This window comes from Catharus ustulatus, chromosome 11, assembly GCF_009819885.2.
Source record: "Catharus ustulatus isolate bCatUst1 chromosome 11, bCatUst1.pri.v2, whole genome shotgun sequence".
In the NCBI taxonomy this organism is placed as follows: domain Eukaryota; kingdom Metazoa; phylum Chordata; class Aves; order Passeriformes; family Turdidae; genus Catharus; species Catharus ustulatus.
This window is the reverse complement of record NC_046231.1, coordinates 13,195,887-13,216,273: the sequence shown is the minus strand read 5'-3', so window position 1 is coordinate 13,216,273 and position 20,387 is coordinate 13,195,887. Positions and strand designations below refer to the sequence as shown.

The window sequence follows — 20,387 nt, the reverse complement described above, 5'->3', positions numbered from 1 at the left end:
CATCCAAGGCTGTATGTCAGCCTTTTATTTCATGACCATTCTAAATGATGGCAAAATGCAAAAACCTTTGAGGAAAAAAAGAATCTTCTGTTTAAGGCTGATGTAAAAAAGAAGGTAACAAAGACATAGATATCTTTTGTAAACTAAAACTAAGGCAGCTTTTCTGGAGTCATCTGGGAGATGAGCTTATCTGTTTTCTCTCTAACCTTCTGCATTATTAAGAACAAACTTACGTTCCACTCTCTAACCCTGGTTTCTATGCCATGTATGAACATTAAAATGGCTGTAAAGGGCAAAATTCGAATCTTAAAAAAATAAATGGTGTTACAGTATTATCTTGTTGGCAGCTTTAAACATTGCACCCGTGTCCCCAGAAAGTGAGGGCGAAAGGCAGAGGCTGGGATTGGCAGCTGTTTGTATTTCCCTGCCTTGGGCCACGAGGGAGCCCCTTCACATCATTTCACAGAGCTGCTCCAGGGCCCACGATTGTGCCCACGGCAAAAAAGGCAATTTAACATTTTCTCAGGCTGGAGATGCTTTATCTTAAATTGAAAAATTTATGCGCTTAGTCCCCAGGTATATTAAAACTTAGTAGTGCTCTCTGCATGTTTATGTCCTCTAACAGTCAAGGTCAGCTTTTAAAAAAAATTATCAACTTTAAAATAACATTTGCATGTATGGGGGAACTGTAAGCAGAGTTAGTAGTAATTATATTTGAAGAGCTGGAAGGAGGGAGAACCAATACAGTTTATCCTTTGCTTGTTTGTGGAGCCTCTTCAGATGGGACTCTTCCATTCTGCAAACTTTTAAAATTCTGATGGGGAACAGTAAATGTGTTAAAAGGTCTCTTTAAGAGAATTACCTTTAAACCCAGTTAAAATTCGTTCCACATATTGCTAACACTTTGTTTAAAACATTTTCTAATAGAAAATACAATTTGAAGGATCTTTTTGAGTGTTAGTTTATTAAATCTGTTCCTGAGCATAAGCCATTATTGAAAATAAAAGGGCTGTTGAAAACCTTCAGGTTTCTCCTCCATTGTACAGGAATGTGTGCAAATTGGTGGAGGAATAATTTCTACTTTGCACTTTCCTGTGCATTTAAATTTAAATAATATAAATGATACACAAGTATTAAGAATGTTCATACTGATGCACCTGCAGCAGCTTTTGATAAAATGAGGAATTTATTTGGTTTGTAACTTTAATAATACTTACTTTTAAATGCAAGATAATTAAATTACCACTGTTAGTGTAGTGATGCTAGTGGATTCTCTCTAGGTTTACCTGTGAATACTGTCTTCAAAATGGTGTTTTCAAAGAGAATAAAATGTATTGCCTTCTACATAGAACTTCTGAGAATTCCTAGCCTGAAAAAAAAGCTCAGCATCATTTAAACTACTTTGGAACACCAGCTCTCCTTTGAAAATGTATTTTAGTAGGAGCTGGGTTCCAGCTTTGGTTATCTCTCCTGCTGTAGTGAAGGTGAGTAATATTTCATTAACCTGTATTGACATTTGCTGGAACTCGCCTGTGTTCTAGCAGGTTCAGCAGGACACACTTGACTTTTCTGCCAGGGCATAGTTAATGCTCAAAAAAAGGTGGTTTGGTGGAAATGAGAGTCACCTTTTGTGTCACTCTGTGTCATCTGCTTTGGTAGCAGGAGGATGCATTGGCACAACAAGCCTTTGAGGAGGCTCGACGAAGAACTCGTGAGTTCGAGGATAGAGACAGGTCTCATCGGGAGGAAATGGAGGTGAGGGTTTCACAGCTGCTGTCAGTAACTGGTTAGTACTTTCCCAAAACTTTAGATTGTTTCCATTTGTCTGTTTGTTCAATGTTGTGTTTTTTGTTTGTTCAGTGCTGTTATATAAAAATTACAAAATGCATTGTTTTTTACTCTTGTAAAATGGATTTCACGTTTTTAAAGTTTTGATAGGAATTATCTGATCATGTACTTTTTTCCTTTCTGTAGATGGTCTTTTCTGTGGGTTACTTAAGCTGTAAAGACATTTATTTAGAGTTGCCATTTGTCTCTGAAATGATACTTTAATAGCTGAGAGAGGGATCTTTTGCCTCCTGCATTTCTCATGAACGCAGAAAAGGCTTTGGGAGCTGCGGGGGCACAATTTTGGAGCTTGTTATCCCATGTTGTGGGAAAAATTACCAGCCAATTTAATCAGATGCCATAGTCTACAGTAATTTCACGAATACAAGCCGCACCAATTTGACCAAAATTTTGGTGGAAACCCGGAAGTGCGGCTAATATTCCGGGGCGGCTAATCTATTAACAAAATTCTAAAAGCTACCAACACGGAAGTGAGAACCCGCGGCAGCCCCAAGCCAAGCTGGAGCCCGGCCGGCCCCGGCTGAGGTGGGAAAGCCTGGCAGAGGCGGGGCCAGCAGTGTGGGGGGCGGGTGGCAGAGCCTGAGCCAGCAGGGCGGGGCAGGGAGGGCGGCAGAGCCTGAGCCAGCAGGGCGGGGGAGCCCGGGAGAACTGGGGCTAGCAGTGCAGGGGAGCATGGCAGAAGCAAGAAGGCCGACGGGTGGGGCTGCCTGGCAGCGGGGGAAGCCCAGCAGAATTGGGGCCAGCAGCGTGGGGGAGCCTGGCGGTGCGGGGGCCTGCAGTGCCGGCCAGGGCGAGGAAACCCGGCGGCGGTGCAGATGGGAGGGGGCGGCCGGCGAGCCCGCCGGCGGGGCTAGGGAACGCGGCGCGCCGCGGCCGGCGAGCCCGCCGGCGGGGCTAGGGAAGGCGGCGCGGCCGGCGAACCCGGCGGCGGGGCTAGGGAAGGCGGCGCGCCGCGGCCGGCGAGCCCGCCGGCGGCGCTAGGGAAGGCGGCGCGCCGCGGCCGGCGAGCCCGCCGGCGGCGCTAGGGAAGGCGGCGCGCCGCGGCCGGCGAGCCCGCCGGCGGCGCTAGGGAACGCGCCGCGGCCGGCGAACCCGGCGGCGGGGCTAGGGAAGGCGGCGCGCCGCGGCCGGCGAGCCCGCCGGCGGCGCTAGGGAACGCGCCGCGGCCGGCGAACCCGGCGGCGGGGCTAGGGAAGGCGGCGCGCCGCGGCCGGCGAGCCCGCCGGCGGCGCTAGGGAAGGCGGCGCGCCGCGGCCGGCGAGCCCGCCGGCGGCGCTAGGGAAGGCGGCGCGCCGCGGCCGGCGAGCCCGCCGGCGGCGCTAGGGAAGGCGGCGCGCCGCGGCCGGCGAGCCCGCCGGCGGCGCTAGGGAAGGCGGCGCGCCGCGGCCGGCGAGCCCGCCGGCGGGGCTAGGGAAGGCGGCGCGCCGCGGCCGGCGAGCCCGCCGGCGGGGCTAGGGAACGCGCCGCGGCCGGCGAACCCGGCGGCGGGGCTAGGGAACGCGGCGCGCCGCGGCCGGCGAGCCCGCCGGCGGCGCTAGGGAAGGCGGCGCGCCGCGGCCGGCGAGCCCGCCGGCGGCGCTAGGGAAGGCGGCGCGCCGCGGCCGGCGAGCCCGCCGGCGGCGCTAGGGAAGGCGGCGCGCCGCGGCCGGCGAGCCCGCCGGCGGCGCTAGGGAAGGCGGCGCGCCGCGGCCGGCGAGCCCGCCGGCGGCGCTAGGGAAGGCGGCGCGCCGCGGCCGGCGAGCCCGCCGGCGGCGCTAGGGAAGGCGGCGCGCCGCGGCCGGCGAGCCCGCCGGCGGCGCTAGGGAAGGCGGCGCGCCGCGGCCGGCGAGCCCGCCGGCGGGGCTAGGGAACGCGCCGCGGCCGGCGAACCCGCCGGCGGGGCTAGGGAACGCGCCGCGGCCGGCGAGCCCGCCGGCGGGGCTAGGGAACGCGGCAGCGGGGCGGTGCTGACGGGAGAGGGGGGCCAGCGAGCCCGGCGGCGGCGGCAGTACCACCCGGCCAGCCCCGCCGAGCCGTGGCGCTGAGCTGGGCCACCCGACCCCGTCGGCAACCATGAGCGGGCCGAGCCTGCCTGGCCCCGCCCCGAGCCAGTAAAGCCCGCTATGCCGCGATCCTGTTACTAATTGGCCAATTTGTGAAAGCTGCGCACGGATTCTCGCTACGAACGAAAGTGCGGCTAATATTCGGGGTGCGGCTTATCTATTGACAAAGACAGCAACATTGTCGAGGCACCGGGGGTGCGGCTTATAATCCGTGCGGCTTGTATTCGTGAAACTACTGTACTTTCTTGTACAGGCTAGTTTTATTGTCTCCTCACCTTTTTCTTACTGGTGGGAAGTCTCACTCCTTTTTTTTTCCACTGGTTTAGTTTCCCTGTCTTATTCTTGGCTTCATCAGGGCCCCACAGTCTTGAATCTTGTTCTTTCTTGATGAAAGCAGAAATTACTGGGATTGAAAAAAGAAGAGCCAGGAAAGGGAATGGAAACCAGCTGCTCTGAGATGTCAGAAAGGCAAGAGCTGTAAGAGGACAAGTACATAAGGGGAGTTGGCAAGTTTAGGCAGGCTAAGGTCAGGAGAGAATAGGGAGAACACAGAAAGGCTTTGAATTTCTTTCCCTTTCTAATGCTGTTTCTTACTTCCTGCTTCATCAGTACAGCCTGACTTAACTGTAATCAAATATGATCAATCTGCTGGTTCTATGGTTTTTAGAAAATTTGATTATTGTTATTGCTAAACTACTTTTCTTTTGGCATTCTTTCTGGTAATTAGGATGATCAGACAGGCTTTCTTCCCTTCCAACTACAGCTGGAAAGCACTGAGCATGAGAATGAGAGGGAGCAGATAGGCAGAGAGGATAATATCTCTCACTTTGAAGTGGCTGGAGTATGTCTCCTTGCAAACACTGCTGCAGCCAGGTCAGATGTCAGCTGCAACAAAGGTAAAATCCTTGCCTTGGAGGCCTTGCTACCACTGGATTCCTGGAGCAGCAGCTGAATTGCCTGAATAATTCTGTCACAGCATTGCTAGAACCTGCTTGTAAGTTCAGAAGGAAGGTAGAATTAGCTTTAAGCTGTTCATGAAGACCTCCTTCTAGCCTACTTTAGTTTTAGCAGCACAGTAGGAACTTTTGGTCCAGCCTTATGTCTTTGACCTCAATGTACTTAAAACTTTTCTTGATATATTCTACTTACACTGTGCCCTTCATCTCCACTCCTCTTACTACAGAGAAGCCATGTGCATGCTGAAGGTTAAAAAAGAATGAGGCTTCCTGGAATAACTTCTGGAGTTCTGAGAGACTAATTTTTTCTCCAAGTGTAGAAAACACTTACTTGCAGCTAGGCTCTGCAAAAACACTCTTTCAATTAACAGTGAGATTGAGGTAATTCTGGGGCTTTGTGACAAACATCAAAACTCATGACACTGAGACACAAAAAGCAACATCCTTGGCTGTCTGCAGGAGCTGGATTCAATAATTTCTGAAAACACTTGCTTTTAATAAGGCAGAAAGCAGTTCCTATTAAGTCATGTCCTTATTAGCTGTTAGTACCCATTTTCTCTTGAAACAACAGTAGTTGTTGTCCCAGCTCTAAAGCTCTGCTGTAGATCGCCTACAGAAAGGAAGAAAAGAAACAGTTACAATATGTCTAAGCAGAATGAAAAGTATTGTCAAAGATTGTTTCAAATGTGTGCTGTCAAATAGAAATCTTTAATAATTACAATACATTGTTTTGCATACTTTCCTCTTTATTTTACTGTGCATGTTTAATATGTCTAACCAAGAGATTTTTTTTCCTCCAGTGCTCATAGGTCTATAATTGGTTTTTATATTTCAGTTTTCATTCCTGTGTTTGGGCTAAGATGTCCTGAACATATATCTGGAATGTTTACAGCTTTTTGTACTCATGATCTTAGGACTGCATAAAAATTAGAATATTTTGAGATGAGATGGGAAAGAGCAGAAATAGACTTACATTGCATTCCTAAAGAGGAATCTGGTTTCTAAATCGTTCATTGTTACCCTTCTTTTCAATCTAATGCAGCATTTGGGCAGAGTCAAATGAACTTTAATCAGTAAGCACTTGGTGTTCATCATCCTTGTACTGAATTCTCAATAGAAAGTGATGCATAAAAGTGCATTCCCGTGTTTGCTGTATTGAATTTTGCAATACTGACATGCTCAGTCAGCTTGGAAATTCAGTTTGTCAGTGGCACCCTTCTGATGATTGCATTGCTGACAGCTGCAGAAACCTTAATCCAGACTGCCCTGTGTTCTGTTTCTGTAATTTCAATGGGACCAACTGTATCTTTGGTTTCACTACAGAGATGGTACTTGAAGGCTTTTATATGGAAAAGGCCAGTTCTGAGTGTGCTGAGTGAATTTTTATGTATGTTGTGCTACACACAAATGAAGATACTTTCCTCGTGATGGTTTTAATATAATTTCTGTACAGCTTTCATCCTTACTAAAGTTTTAGATTTTTCTTTTCTACCATGCTTAGCATGGACAGTAAAACTCAGAACTGGCAGATGTGGAACAGGATCTCATCAGTGTTAATGATGGTTTTAAGAATTGCAACACTGTAGAAAATCAAGATATTTCTGACAGTAGAATTGCAGCCGAAATGCCTTTAATAGAGACCAGATTCTGCCTCAGTGGGGGAGGGAAGGGGAATCCTGAAGTATTCCACCCACTCCTACCCAAAACAGAGGCGCCAGCTCTTTGGAAATATTTATCCATCCAAAGCCTGGCAGCATATGAAAATGATCAGACTCAATTCTTTATTTATACAGCTTTTGGGGTAAAAAAGATTCTCTATTCTAAGTCTTTCTGTCGGCTTTATTTTAAGTCTCTAGACTTTTAACTCCCTACATAGGAGTGATCAGTGATAACTCATTGAAAGCAATGTTAAAATGTCTTGTGTGTGGAAGTTGGATATTAGAATGGTGACACTTTGCAAGGGGAAAAAATTAGAAATTCAGAAATTATCACTCTGGTAATTTTCATTTTTAAGTATCCTAAAAAAACCCCAACCAATTAAAAAAATTCTCGCCCCTAAAAAAAGCGAAACAAAAAACCCCTTCAGGGTTGTGATGTTTGTTTGCCATCTTTTCTTATGGAATCCCTTCCATTCTAGTTTAGCACACCAGGTCTTTATTTTCATGAATATATTCTTTGAATCTGAGGGCATCTAAGGTGGCTAATGCTTGAATTTTCAAAGGTGATCATGTTTTTGTGCAATTACTCTGATGTAAATAGGGTGGGAGTGGATTTAGGAATTTTCATTGAAGTTTTTAAGCACCTTTGAGTTGAACTGTGTTCTGTTACATTTTTAACATAGTTTGTTTTGAATACAAGATACTTTTGAGTCAACTTGTACAGCATGTTACATCAGATACTGCAAATCCAGCCCCACTGTCCAGGATTCTTTTGTTTCAAAAATACTTTTGAAGTCGGTGAGTGTTCTTAGTGCCTGCAGAATTGGGATACCTAATAACATATCCCAATGGCTTTGATTTTTAAAATGTTGGAATGCTGAGACAGTGAATATTTAATAACACACATTAAGAAAGACCTTATCCCCATTTAAAGATTATTGTTAAAAAAATAAGTTAGGTGTATGAAGTGTTTGTGTGTTCCCCTTTGGCAAACTAGAAGGGCAGGGAGACTGAAGGGATGTTGGTGATGCAGGTGTTTAATTTTCACTGTCTTTATCTCCTTGTGTCGTGGTTGAGAGAGTCAACATGAGTGCCTCTGGTGTGGTTTCACTATGAGTGACCAGAGTTCAGTGTCAGGATAAGAGGTGTTCTGCAGAAATTGCTGTCAAGTTGTTGTCTAGATGTGAATTTCCAGGAAGAGCTTTTGCTTGTTTTTCAGTCTTCTGGCATACTGGCATGATGCAGAAATGTGATACACTGTCCAGAATGGCTTGGAAAGATTTAAACAGCCCCTGGTTGGTGAAATTGGAATCTATTGGAAGCAATGGCCTGTGTTCAGGGTAGAAAAGCCACAAGCAGGTGCCTCCTGCCAGCTGTTTGCTGGAGCAGATGGCACAAAACTGGGTTTTTCAAGGGGTGGGTCAAGAGGCCCTCAGTGTTTCAGACTGTAATTTCAGACCTGCAGTGATCTGTGAGAGTGTGCAGTTTGTCCTGCTGTGTTCCTCCAGAGCCTGGCTAAGGATGTCCCCATGGCTTTGCTTGGGGATGGGTTGGATCTGTTCTCAGTCCTCCAATGTAATTTCTTCAACCAGTGTTTTTGAAATGTCATATTTTTCTTTGTGTTCATTTCCTATGTTACTGCCATGCTCTTTATTTTAGCAACACTGTGAGTAGAGACAGAGTGGTTTGCTCTCCCTAAAACAGTCTAGTCTAGCAATCTGTCTGTTTGTGGTCTTGTGCTAAATATAAATTACATTAATGGCTAAGCAGAGCCATTTTGGGAAACTACATGAAATTCCCATTTTAAAAACCTTCATTTTGCTAGAAAAAACCCTGTTTTGGAACTTTGGTTTCTTCAATAAGCAATCCCTCTCACTACAAAGCACTAAAAACCCCCACCAACCCCACCCTTTCAAAAGTGTTGGAGTGAAAATTTACCTGAATTTTAAATACTGTGTCCTGCCCTAGGTTTTTACATATTTTTGTTGTTTGTTTGGAGTTCCCTGTTGAAATGGGCAAGCTACGTTTAATTTAATTGTGCTGAAACTGAGAACTCTTAAAATACAAACAGAATTTTGTTACACTAGTGTAAACAGTTTACAGTTGAAAGAAAATAAAATAGTAGGACTGACTTTCATGTTCTTCCCAAGGTTCTAGACAGTGAAATTATTCTCATTTTCTTAATTTTTTCTAAGATGAAACTCCTAGTGTAAATAAATGCTCTAATTATATTTTTCTCAAATATAACTGGCTTCAAAAAATGTATAGTGCTACAATAAGTATGTGGGGACTTTTTTGTTTTTAATTTTGGTTCGAGGTTTTTAAAGAAACTTTTTCTCATCAGACTCTCAGATTTTAAAGGGTTTTTTCCCCTTACTAATCTGGAATTAATTTAATTAGTGTTTATTGTACTTACTCTCCAGAATGATAATGACAGAAAAATAGTATAACCTTTAACACAGGTTTTTGGATATGAGAGAAACCCAAACTGTTAATTTTTCATATGCAGTGAGTAGTGTAGACTTGGTGTATGCTTGTGCACAACCATAAATAATTTGTTTAGATGCAGGATGGATAGAACATAACTTAGAAAGAGGTGTTAGAGTGGGAATGTGTTGCTTCAAAAGGTTCTCTGCAGTGCCAGTCCAGTACAAGTAGGCCAGTTAAGTTATAACTGGTTTGCTTCAGAAGAACTTAAATAGCTGGTGGTTGTGCCAAAGTGCTATGGAATGCATAGATCAGAAAAACAATTTGTGCAGTACAGAATCAATGCTGACTGTAGGGCGGAGGAGATCAATCTTGCAAATCAGGGAATACTGTAATATAAGCGTCTTCCTTCAGTCAATGAAGGTTAGAAAGGGGCTGAGCAACAGAGGAATACTGTCTGGAGGCAATCAATATTAATTATAAATTTATAACCTTTAGACCAGCTCTCAAACAATACTTTCTAAAAGGGAGCACTTCAAGCTTTTTTTTGTCTTGGAAAAGAAGTTTTAATATGAAAGTAAAAATTTCAGTCTCTACTCAAAGCTCTTCAGAGCTACCTATTCCTGCTGTGCTTTTTCCTTCCTTGGCTTGCAGTGACCTTGGTCCAGCGACCAGTTTGGGGCAGCAGAATTTTTACCTTCATAATAGCTTTTAAACAAAGATGCAACCATTGCAAAGATTTCAGGTGAGGGGTTGCATGGGGGTCAGGAAGCAGATGTGCTGCTTGGCCTGGTCGTGCTCTGGGGCTCTGTTCCAGCCTGTGGGGAGAGCAGGTTCTGCAGGTAACACAGTTCATGTGTGTTTGCAGTCTCTTTCCTGGGAGTAGATAGGAGTTTGAAATGAAATCTTGATGGAGGCAAGTGCTAAATAACTCTTATCAATGGCCTTTGTCAGGAAAATCTTTTGTTTTGAGTTTCAGGGAGCTTTAAAGACAATCAGAAGTATGAATAATAAAGAGCATTGAGTATAGAATTCATGGCATTTGTAGTTCTGCAGTTACTTCTGTCTAACATCCAGATCTCTTGCCAAGTCTGAGAGACTGTTTTCCATTATTTGCATAATTTAAGTGGTGCTTGACATTATAATTAAGGAAGATCAAGGCTACTTCTTAGCAGGTTCAGTGGAAAGGAGAGCTGATAGCAAAATGGATGTTATGGGCAGCAAACAAAGCAACTGCAGAGACTGGATCCAGGCCATGGAGTCTAATGCTGATAGCTATGCCTGCTAGGAATGTGGTAAAGATCATATCCCCTGTCTGCCAGTGGCTCATGGCTGCAGTATGTAGTGGTGCTGCTGTGGCTAAAGTTCTGAGAAGTGCAGATTGAGACTCTGTGCAAGGGCCCCAGAGACCAGAAAGCACATGGGCTGCTTCATCAAGCTGTGACCAAAGTTCTATTATACATAAGTTGACATTCTCACTATGCTGTAGGGCCCCAGTTTTGCTGACTCCAGTTCTGACAAGTCTGAGTTTCTCCTGCCCTTCTATCCAGTCAGTGTTCTGGTGGCAGGGCAGCATTTTGAATCATGTTCAGATCTCTATGGGAGAGGCTGTTATTAACCAGCAGCTCAAAGAGTTTTCAGTTCACTGCTTTTCTTGCTGTGGGTCTGCCTCAGATACCAGGACTAATGTGAAGGTGTGCTTGATTGTTACTGGTCATTTTTCTGAGTATTGCTCTCTTTATTTCAGGGGTTTTTTTTTATTTGGGTAGTTTTTTATAGTTTTTTATCCTGTGGTTGTATACTTTTTAGAAAAGTATCTACAAAGTATTCTCAGGTTTGGTTGGTTGGGGGTTTTTTTATTCCTTTTCTGGAGGTTGGCAGTCCTAAGAGAATCCAAATGTTCACTGTTTAGTTTTTCATAGCATAGCCTGATTTTTCACTTATTTAGTAAATTATAGATGGCAGATGCCAAGGCACATAATGCATCTGCTCAGTCTGTTTCAACAGGACAGAGCTGCCAGAATCCAATTAAAGAATTGCGGTGGAGTTGTCCATGGAGAGACTTTATTTTGGCTATTCTTTTTGTGACAGGCCTTCTCCAAACCAGCTCCCTCTCCCTTCCCTCCTCTTCACCAGTGTCCCAAGTTGTATATGCAGTGAATATGGTTGTGTGTGTCATTTCACTGTGTGATATTCAGAGGTCCTAATTTTCCCTGCTGCTTTTTAAGTGATTCATAGAAAGGGAGGGCCATCTTTATGGCAGCTCTGTCCATCTTTACTAAATTTGCTTCCAGCTTTCTCAGTTCTGCTTTCTCAGAGCTATCATGTAAACCACACAGTGGGACTGCATTATCTTTTCCTGATGAGCTCATGTGGTAAGAGGAGTTGGTTTCCTTAGGTATGTTTGAGGCCTCAGAACATTCACAGGAAAGGGGTACTTAGAGATGCTTTCTTAAAGTCAGTTTAAGGAGTTTTGTTGGCACAGTTGGAAGCTCAATAGGCTGGAGCATGGGGCAGGATTGAGTGGCTGGGGAGGAGGATGTGTTCTGACTGTCTTGGCTGCTTATGTGCCACCTTCCTCTTTGACCATTTGTTTGTCCTTTGTGCCTCAGTATCAGATGTAAAGCTTCCAGTGTGGTTCTTGTTCAGAAAAGTCAATGATAAAAGTTACTGATTTAATGATTCCAAGCTATGTAGTTTATTGAGAAGAAAAACAATGTGATACAGATATTATTGCATCATACTCTTGATAGGACTTTCAGTCTATTCCCATAAACCCCCAAATACAGCATAGGTGCAAGAGGTACTATAGGGCACACTTGTTGTTTGTTTACTCTCAAGTCAAAATGCTTTTGTTGGTAACTCTGCTCTTTTTTGTCAGTGTGTCATTACCCCCATGGTATCAGCACTATGAGTTCAGCATGAGTAAGCCTAGAGTAGCATGTGATCGGAGGCTTTGAAATGGTCCTTTGCCAAATAAGTTCCTGCAATTCTTTCAGTTGGTCATCACACTCTCCCCAGGGTTAGAGGTTTTCAATGGCTTGTGGCCAGTTACAATTCCTTCTGTGCTGCAGAAGATTTGCATGGCTTCATGTGCTGAAAGCTGAGTGTGAAATATTTTTCGGTGTTGAAACTCCTGATGTGTCCATTGCCTTAACTCTTCTCTTGCTGGATATTTGGAAGAAAACTGGCACTGTTGGTTAAAATACATTCATTTTTAGGGTAATTGCAACTCTGGTGGGATCTGTGTGCTAATTACAAGTTTCTCACAAGCAAATTTTTATTATCCTTTCACTAAATAACAAATGAAGAACATGCGAAGTAGTGTTCCCTCAAATGTGCAATCAACATTTGACTGAAAAAATGAAATAGAGAAAAAATGAATAACTGCTGTTTTCTCATGGCTCATTAAGCATGACTCATAGCAGTGTATTCCATTTCCCAATGGCAAAGATAGATGCATCTTTCTTAATTGAAGCAAGTCTCCTTAATCCTTGAGAAGCTGAGCCCATTACTCACTGAGAGTAATACTGGTGCTTCTGTATGGCAGCAAAAGGTATGCATTTCAAAAATTACAGCAAAACCTGCAATTTAGAGGATTGATTAGCTATGCTGGGGGAGTATAGGACCCCCCCAGTGGTCTGGAAATTGCTGGTTTACATCTATAAAAAGGAAGTTTTAGCTTCCTGTAATAGACTGAGGAGAACTAGCAGATACTACCCTACTGACAGTCACACTCTTCCTACAAGGCTCTCATGGCATTTCTTACAGAAGTTGTGCTTCTTGTTCCACAATGTGCTTTCTGTCTTCGTACCAAGTGATTGTTCTAGTCTTTACCAGGCATCTTTTATTTTCTGTATTTTTCTTTCAGCATGCAGTTGTAGTTGTTGTACACTGTGCACGTTGTGCTCTGGCAGAATGGCTGTGACTGCCAGAACAAGCCTGCTTCACACATTTCTCTTTTTGCACAGTAGTAGCACAAGGAAAGGAGGGTTTCTGAGTCAGAGCTGTCATTCCAACATGTTGCAGTTGCTAGTGTAAATCCCCACTTACTGAATTGCAAAATTACACCTTTATCCACATACACTGTTGTAAGATATTGTAATGACTGCTTTTGGTATATTTGAGGGTCATTTGTCATGCCTTTTGCATATCACTTGAAAGGGCAAATCTGGTAGTTGTTCACTAGTGGCTTCTGCAAACTCTACAAGTAGCAATGAGGTCACAAATCATGCAAATTCTTTCATATGCTTTGAAAGAAAAGCCCACTTTAAGCAAAGCATAAATGCAACCATATGCTCATATCTTGGAGCCTTCACTAAAACTTGACAATAAAATTGCTGTGCATATGATTTGTTTTCTGAAGAAGAAACTCTGTTGTTTTTAGAGCAGTGATATAGCAGCAATCAACTTGCTGGTCTTTTCTAGTTAAGTGTGAAAATGTTTATTGAGTGCATAATTGGTAAAAGTAAGATTTTGATAATTCTTAAAGACAGTGCATGTCTTTGTTTCCTTTTAGAAAAGAGGCAGCAGTAAAACCAGAAAAAATCTTGTTACAGTCTGTTCAATAGAAGGGTATGCAAAATAGAACTGCTACTGTTTGTTAATCTTGGTACAACTCTTAAATTAACCTGGAAGTCTATTCAGACTTGATGAACAACCATTTCATATTAAGAAAATCCTTACAGCACAGTTTACTTTTCTGTTGAAGGAAGAAGGAAGTGTGGGCTTTCCCTCGGTGATTTTGATAGTCAAAGCTGAATGATTTGGCTTTTTGAAATAATGTAAAAAGCTTAATTAAAGCCATCTTCTAATACTTTGTATCTCTACAAAGAGGACAGTGTGCAGAAGTTGTTTCAAGGGCTAAAGGAATACACCCTTAAACACTTAGAATCATCAGTGCAGGATGGTGATTAGAGCAGTTTGCTTTAATGCGATTCCTCAGAAAGATTACTGAGAAATCTGTGGGTTTGTGCACCAGCAGTGATGTTGGTTGTCACCTTCAGATTTCTTCTGCAAGCAGAAGAAACAGATTGTTCCTTCAGAGTACAACTAGTGCAGAAAGAGCAAAAAGATTGGCTCCTAATTATCACTCCTAATTATGTAGAGTGCAACCAACACTGAATACTAGTAGGTAGCAATTGTGATATTTAAGTTAGTGGAGGTGTTTCCAAAGCAATAGTGGCAATGTGACCACTAAGGAGAGTGCAGGAGGGAATTGTCTGCTCTGGAAACATGATGATTACTAGAGGGATTTTTTGAATTAACTCCATGTTCATCAGAAAGGAACCATTGTACATGAAAGGAAAATGTAACTTTGAATTGGCTTTTAAATAGGAGAAGGAAGCAGCAGTTCTCTGTTTGGGTGCAGCTGACCTAGCACACTGGGAGCATACAGCTAGGCAGACAAACAGAACAGTAGATAAGGGAGGAAGAGGTGAACAGAGAAAGAAAAGTCTTAAGTTGGACAAGGTGGTGTCAGCAGTGCATGCCAGAGGGTCTGTGAGGGAGCAGGCTGTGCTCACCCTTTGGAATGGGAATGCAGCAGTGCTGGGCTGTGAGCTGGGACAGCTGCTGTGCTGGTGGGGAGGCTTCCTCTGACAGTAAATGTGACTCAGAAGAGCCCAGGAAACACCACAGAGCACCACTTGTGCCCCTGTTAATCACAGTCCTGTTGAAGCACTGGTGTTGTTCAGTGTGATGGTGCAAACACTGTAGTTGCTTGAAGGGTGTTTCAGTGGTGCAATGCCTGTGTTAAGGCTGTTCCCCAGTCTTTCAAGAACATAGGAAAAGTCTTTGAGACTAGTCACTGGTTTGCATTTTTTTTGAAGCCTGGATATGACAGGTTATTGCAGCTGATGAAGCTGATGGAACCACTTGGAATAAAGCCTGTGTAGTGATACCCTCCAGCAGCTGAGAATGTGGCCTGAAACTGTTTGGGTCATGTGGTGGCTACAGGCCATGGTGCCAGCTATTCACTCTGGAAACCTTAAATAGAAGTGCTGGTACTAAAATGTCTTAAAAACCAGCTGGCATGTATTAGAAATATTCTCAAAGTATGGCTTTAAAATTTTGATTTTTTAGAATCAATGGTCTTAACTTTTACATGCAGCATTTGTGTGTGCTGTACCTTTGAACAGGTAGACAAGTAGATAGCCTTGTACTTCACTGACTGACCATGCTTAATTCTCTCTTTACAATGTCATTAACTCAAACTGTTTAACAGAATCTTTATTTAAAGGAGAACTTACATTTTGTTTTAATACAGGTGTGCAATCAAATGTCACTGAGTTTTCTCAGTTTAACTTTGCAGGTGCACTGAAGAAAAAAAGTATTAAAACCTCAGCTTTTATGAGGTGTTAAGATGTGTGTTCATCTACAGATTAAATCGTGGTCATGTGTTACTATAAGTCTCTTGATTCTAGAAGAAGCTAAAATAAATGTTTCCGTGATAAAATTATATAGAAATGATGTGATGTACTCTATCTTGTATTGTAGCCTTTCTTCCTAAAACTGACAGAAAAGGTTAACAGAAGGGAATTTCACAGGAAAGAAAATTATTTTTGGAAGAAGAGATACAAAATTGTTACCTAACTGTAGTGGGAGTCTCTTGCTGATTGCTGGAGTGATGTTTGAAGCCTGGCAGTGTGTGGGCACGGGCACACAGTCCCTGCTGGCAGCTCTGGCTGGCTGGGGAGGCACAGCAGGCTCTGAGCCCCAGGGCCAGGGCAGTGCTGGGCTGCCAGACCCACAGCCCTGCTCTGGGGGATAAACTGAATGGGGGGAAAGCACGATGTTAAAAACTACTGCTTTGCTTACTGCTTGAATTGCAAAGTTTCTGCCTTAAATTGGTGCTGGGGTTAGTTGTGTTATTATACTGAATAAGAGAGCTGATGATTTCATGGCTGCTTACTCAGGGTGTGTTTGTTAATGCAGGCAAGAAGACAGCAAGACCCTAGTCCTGGATCGAACCTGGGCAGTGGTGACGATCTCAAACTACGTTAGTCAGCGGCAGCAGGCGCTCTGCACACAGGCATTGCTTCTACTTGGCAAAGGATTGAATAAAAGACCAGAAACTGTGATAACTGGGTATATTATGGTCTGTTTCCTGACCGGCGGCAGTGGGAGTCACCACGAACTGCCATGGTTTGCACTATGTTTATGTTACAATACCTGCATTTCCCATTTTTAAGCATGTAGCCAGTGGCAATTCAAAATTTTGTTTTTTCTATGCAAACTTATTTTTGTTGGCACTATTTTAGTGAAATGGAAACTTATGCAGCTATAAAACCATTTTTCTCAACTGTAATAAAAATTGTCACTTAAAAATAGGTCAAGATATTACAGATTTAGAACAACTTTTGGTTTTGTTTTGGTTGTTTTGTTTTTTGGTTTTTTTTTTTGTAAACTGCTGGAAGCCAATGCATTCCAAGCTTAATTTTTTAATATGGGCTTTTGGAATTTTGATTGTCCTTATTGTGTTCCTGCTTTATTTTAGATAATGCATTCTTACCTTTCTTTCAGTTTTCTTTTCTCTAAATTTGCAAGACCTTCTTAAAACTGCTGACATTATTTTGCATTATTTTCAAGCTAAACCCAGTCAATCAGAGCTGTTGGAATCAGTTTTCAAACTTTGTGGGTTTGTAAATGTTACAGTTGCAGTATTCATTTAACTGCTAACAATTCATTGGTTCCACTTTTAAAATGATGAAAATCTTCAAATGTATATTTTCATGCATTAATGTGTTCTGCCCCATTATCTGTCTTAGATTTTATTCTGTTCAAGTGAGTTTGGGTGGCTGTTATACCCTGTATATAGTGCTTTACTGAAACTCAGAGGAAGTCGCAGGCTGGCTTCTGTTTTATTCAGGGATTTTTTTAACTAGTTCTTCAAAGGGATACTGCAACTCCACAATCAGATTCAACAGCATTTAAACTGGGAACAAAAGTGATCAGCTGCCAAGGTGATATCTATTAAATCATGTTTAAGATAACTGCTTTAAGTATATTTTATATCCTAGGCTTTTTGTAAAGTTGTGCTGAATGGTGAAAAGCTGAGATGAGCTTGTGTGCAGGATTCTGGTACTGCACATAGGCCCCTTCTATTAAATCTTATGCAAATTAAGACTGTTGCAGTATATATTGCATTTTCTAACAGGGTAAGATTTGGGATGGATTAATGTATGAATTAATCTTGTTTTATTTGGGGTGGTGGTGAATGGACTTGCTCCAAAGGTTTCATTGCATCCAATATTTGAAGCAAATCTATTAGAAATGTGATGTCATTTGGCTTTGTTAAAATGTGGTGCTTCCTGTACAGCCTGATTGATTAAAATGTCACTTAAATACCTTTTTAAAATAAGGGATCTGAATCTAGTATTTTAAGAATTATTTTAAGGTAGAAACTCTATATGATTAGAACAGTTAAATCTTCATAAATTCTATAATTAAGACAATTATACATTCCTCATTAATGGCAAAACAATTGATGCAAAAGAGGTCTTGCAAAAAATGTAAGCAGATGTCAATGTGAAGGAGAATCTTTGTATGTTAATAATATGAATATTTAACATTCACTTAAAATGTCATTAACTGTAAACTGTGAGAATGTCATCAAATAGAAATATTTTGATACTTCAATTTAAATGTGATTCACCTGAAAGATAATCTTTTTCACTCTGTGGCCACATATTCTTCTTGCTCTTCTTCCCCCAAAGAAATAATTTTTCTAAAGTGTTTCTGCAAAGAGTTATTTAAGGGACACACGCATGCATCTGCACGCATCCCTAGCCTTGGATCTTCTCTGCCATCTGTGTATTTTTGATGGAATAGTCTGAAGATTTATTTTAAAAGGTTTTCCTAACGTTTCAGACAGTGGTTTTAAACCATAAGTACACAGGAAATGACGCTATCAGATATTAACATTGCTATCGCTGTGTAAATACTGAACTTTCCCTATCATCATTTAGCATTCTGCTGCTTTCCATATCTTAATGCTGGCATTAAGATCACAGCCCTTACCCTCTGCTGGTTAGTGCAGACTTTTTAAAGTGCATTTTAAGTTATTGATGCAATTTGATATTTTTCATAATTTCTATTTAAACTGAAGTTGCATCATCTTCTTGAATTCATCTCCTGTAAGAGTTGCCTTAAGCTACAGGATTGCTTTTGCTACTTTTTGTGTTGTATGTTTAACTTTCATAATAAACTTCTGTGTAGTGAAATGAAGGTGCTGTAAGTTTATTTGACTCCCTGGTGGTCCCTGCTGATGAATTTTGTTTAGGTGCAAGGCTGCCTTGACGTCCGTGGCTAAAGCAGTGGTGACATCCAGTGGTCACTTCTCTAACTGACCCCTCTCAGCTGTGTTCAGCTGCTGTCTGGGAGCAGCCTTTAATAAAGGGTCTGCACAGGAGAAAATGTGGATTTTGCTGCCCTAAAACTCTTGTTTCTTACAACTGATACACCCTGCTTGCTCTGAAGGCATAGATCTGCTCCAGGGGCCCCAAGCAAGGGGCTGTGTGTGCTTACAGAGTTCTGTTTGTGGGCTCATTGTGAGAGCAGCCACCAAACCTTGTTAGTTGTGCTGCTTTGGGCAAGGGGGGAGCCAGGGGAATTACGTGTGTGAGTTCAGGAAGTGGGGACATGTGGTGAAGTTCTGTGGGGAAAATATGAATGTTATATGCTACACCTGAAAACCTTCTGAAGCTGCTAAAGTTTTAGGTGGTATAACTTCAAATAGCTAACACTGACTGAATAACAGTGGTTAAGTGCTGAAATCAGGTAGAGGACTGCTTGTTTCATAACAATGCTTTAGGAACATTTACATGCAAAAGGATAACCAGTAACCTTATTTTAGACTTCTATGATCTGGCTGTGAACAGACCAGAGAGCACCAAAGAAAAACAGCACTTCTGTGAGCCATGGCTTTCCTGGAGTGTCAAAGGGAGGTAGTTTTTAAAAGAGACAAATGACAAACCATGTTGTTTTGCTTCCCTTGCTGAGGGCAGTTGGTGTCTGTCAGCTGCTGCAGGCTCTGCTGTCCAGGCAGTGTTTTAAAGGCAGCTGTAAACAGCTGTTCATAAAGCTTTTGGGAAATTTGTCCATTTACCTGCAAGCTAAAGGAGGATTCACATTTCTGCTCAAGGTACATCACGAGTGGATGAGTACAGTACTTGTACAGCCCTTTCTTGGCTGCAGGCAAAGGACAGAGGCACTTTGTCTTCTGGCTCTTCCTCAATGGAATTTGTCTCTCAAGTATGACAAGCAAAGGGAATCTGAAAATATCCCTGCATGAGGCATGTACAGCACAAAAGAATTTTAAAAGCATTACAATCCAGTGCCTTAACTAGCATAGCTTAGGGATGGCTGTCCTTGACATGGGAGTGAAATACCTCTGGAAATGCTGAAGTTAATGGAATTGAGAATGGCAGGAGCTGGAGCCCAATCACAGTAGGTGAGGTATGGTCACTTCCAGCTGGGTTTTTTAACCTCCTGTTCTTACATGACCTCTTGTGAACCCAAGAGTACACAGAGTATTAACTGTTTCTTAGAATTCTGGAATAGTTTGGCTTGAAGGGGAGCTTAAAGCTCATCTAGTTCCAGTCTCCCACTGGACCAGGTTGCTCAGAGCCCCATCCAACTTGGCCTTGAACTCTTCCAGGGATGGAGCATCCACAGCTTGTCTGGGCAACCTGTGCCAGGGCCTCACCACCCTCACAGGGAAGAATTTCTTCCTGGTACCTCATTTAAACCTCTCCTCAGTTTGGAGAGGTTTCCCCTTATCCTGTCAGTCCATGCCCTTGTCAAAAGTCTCTCTCCAGCCTCAACTTACTGAGGTCTCCCTGGAGCCTTCTCCAGGCTGACCTCCTCTCTGCACAGGAGAAGTGCTCCAGCCCTCAAAGCTTCTTTGTGGTCTCTGGGCTTGCTCCAGCAGATCCATGTCCTTTCCTTAAGGACTCTAGGGCTGGATACAGCATGGCAGGTGGGGTTCTCAATGTTTAGTCCTTTTACTGAAGACCTCAAAACCTGGATAAGCAGGTTTCCTCATTTCTCTTGAAGGAAACAGCAGCTGTCCTGGGCTCATGGTCCCTTCTGAAAGCAGAAAACTGAGAAAATGAACTGTGAGTGAAAACAGCAGCTTTTCTGTTCCTGCAGATCTGTGATGGTTTGTCTAATAACAAGCCTTGTTCAGGTGAGGGCTGGGAAGTAGGATGAAGATGTGGTTTCAGACAACTCCAGAACTGCATGGCCTGGGATGATCTTGGCAGGACTTCTATGTATATTTTTGTTTGCTGTTAGTTCAGGACTCCACTCTGTCATAGATGTATTAAAGAATCCACCCTGTCTGCACAGAAATAGGACCAATTTCTAAGAAGTTGCATTATTTTGTTACTACATTTCCAATGCAAATAAGAGAACGACAGAAATGGTTTCAAGGATGGGAATTGCAGTGAGAA

General features: G+C 43.1%; 1 protein-coding gene across 2 annotated transcripts in view; it reads left to right on the top strand.

Moving 5' to 3' along the window:
- Positions 1-18,159, top strand: part of CBFB (core-binding factor subunit beta) — a 39,212-nt gene extending 21,053 nt beyond the window's left edge. The window contains exons 5-6 of one of the 2 annotated variants that reach the window (XM_033069986.1): positions 1,660-1,755; positions 15,868-18,159. In XM_033069986.1, the coding sequence (XP_032925877.1) occupies positions 1,660-1,755; positions 15,868-15,936 (165 nt within the window). In that variant the 3' untranslated portion in view covers positions 15,937-18,159. Of the gene's footprint in view, positions 1-1,659; positions 1,787-15,867 lie in introns of both variants that reach the window. The other variant, XM_033069987.1, reaches the window with a different exon arrangement.
- Positions 18,160-20,387: the final 2,228 nt, after the last annotated feature.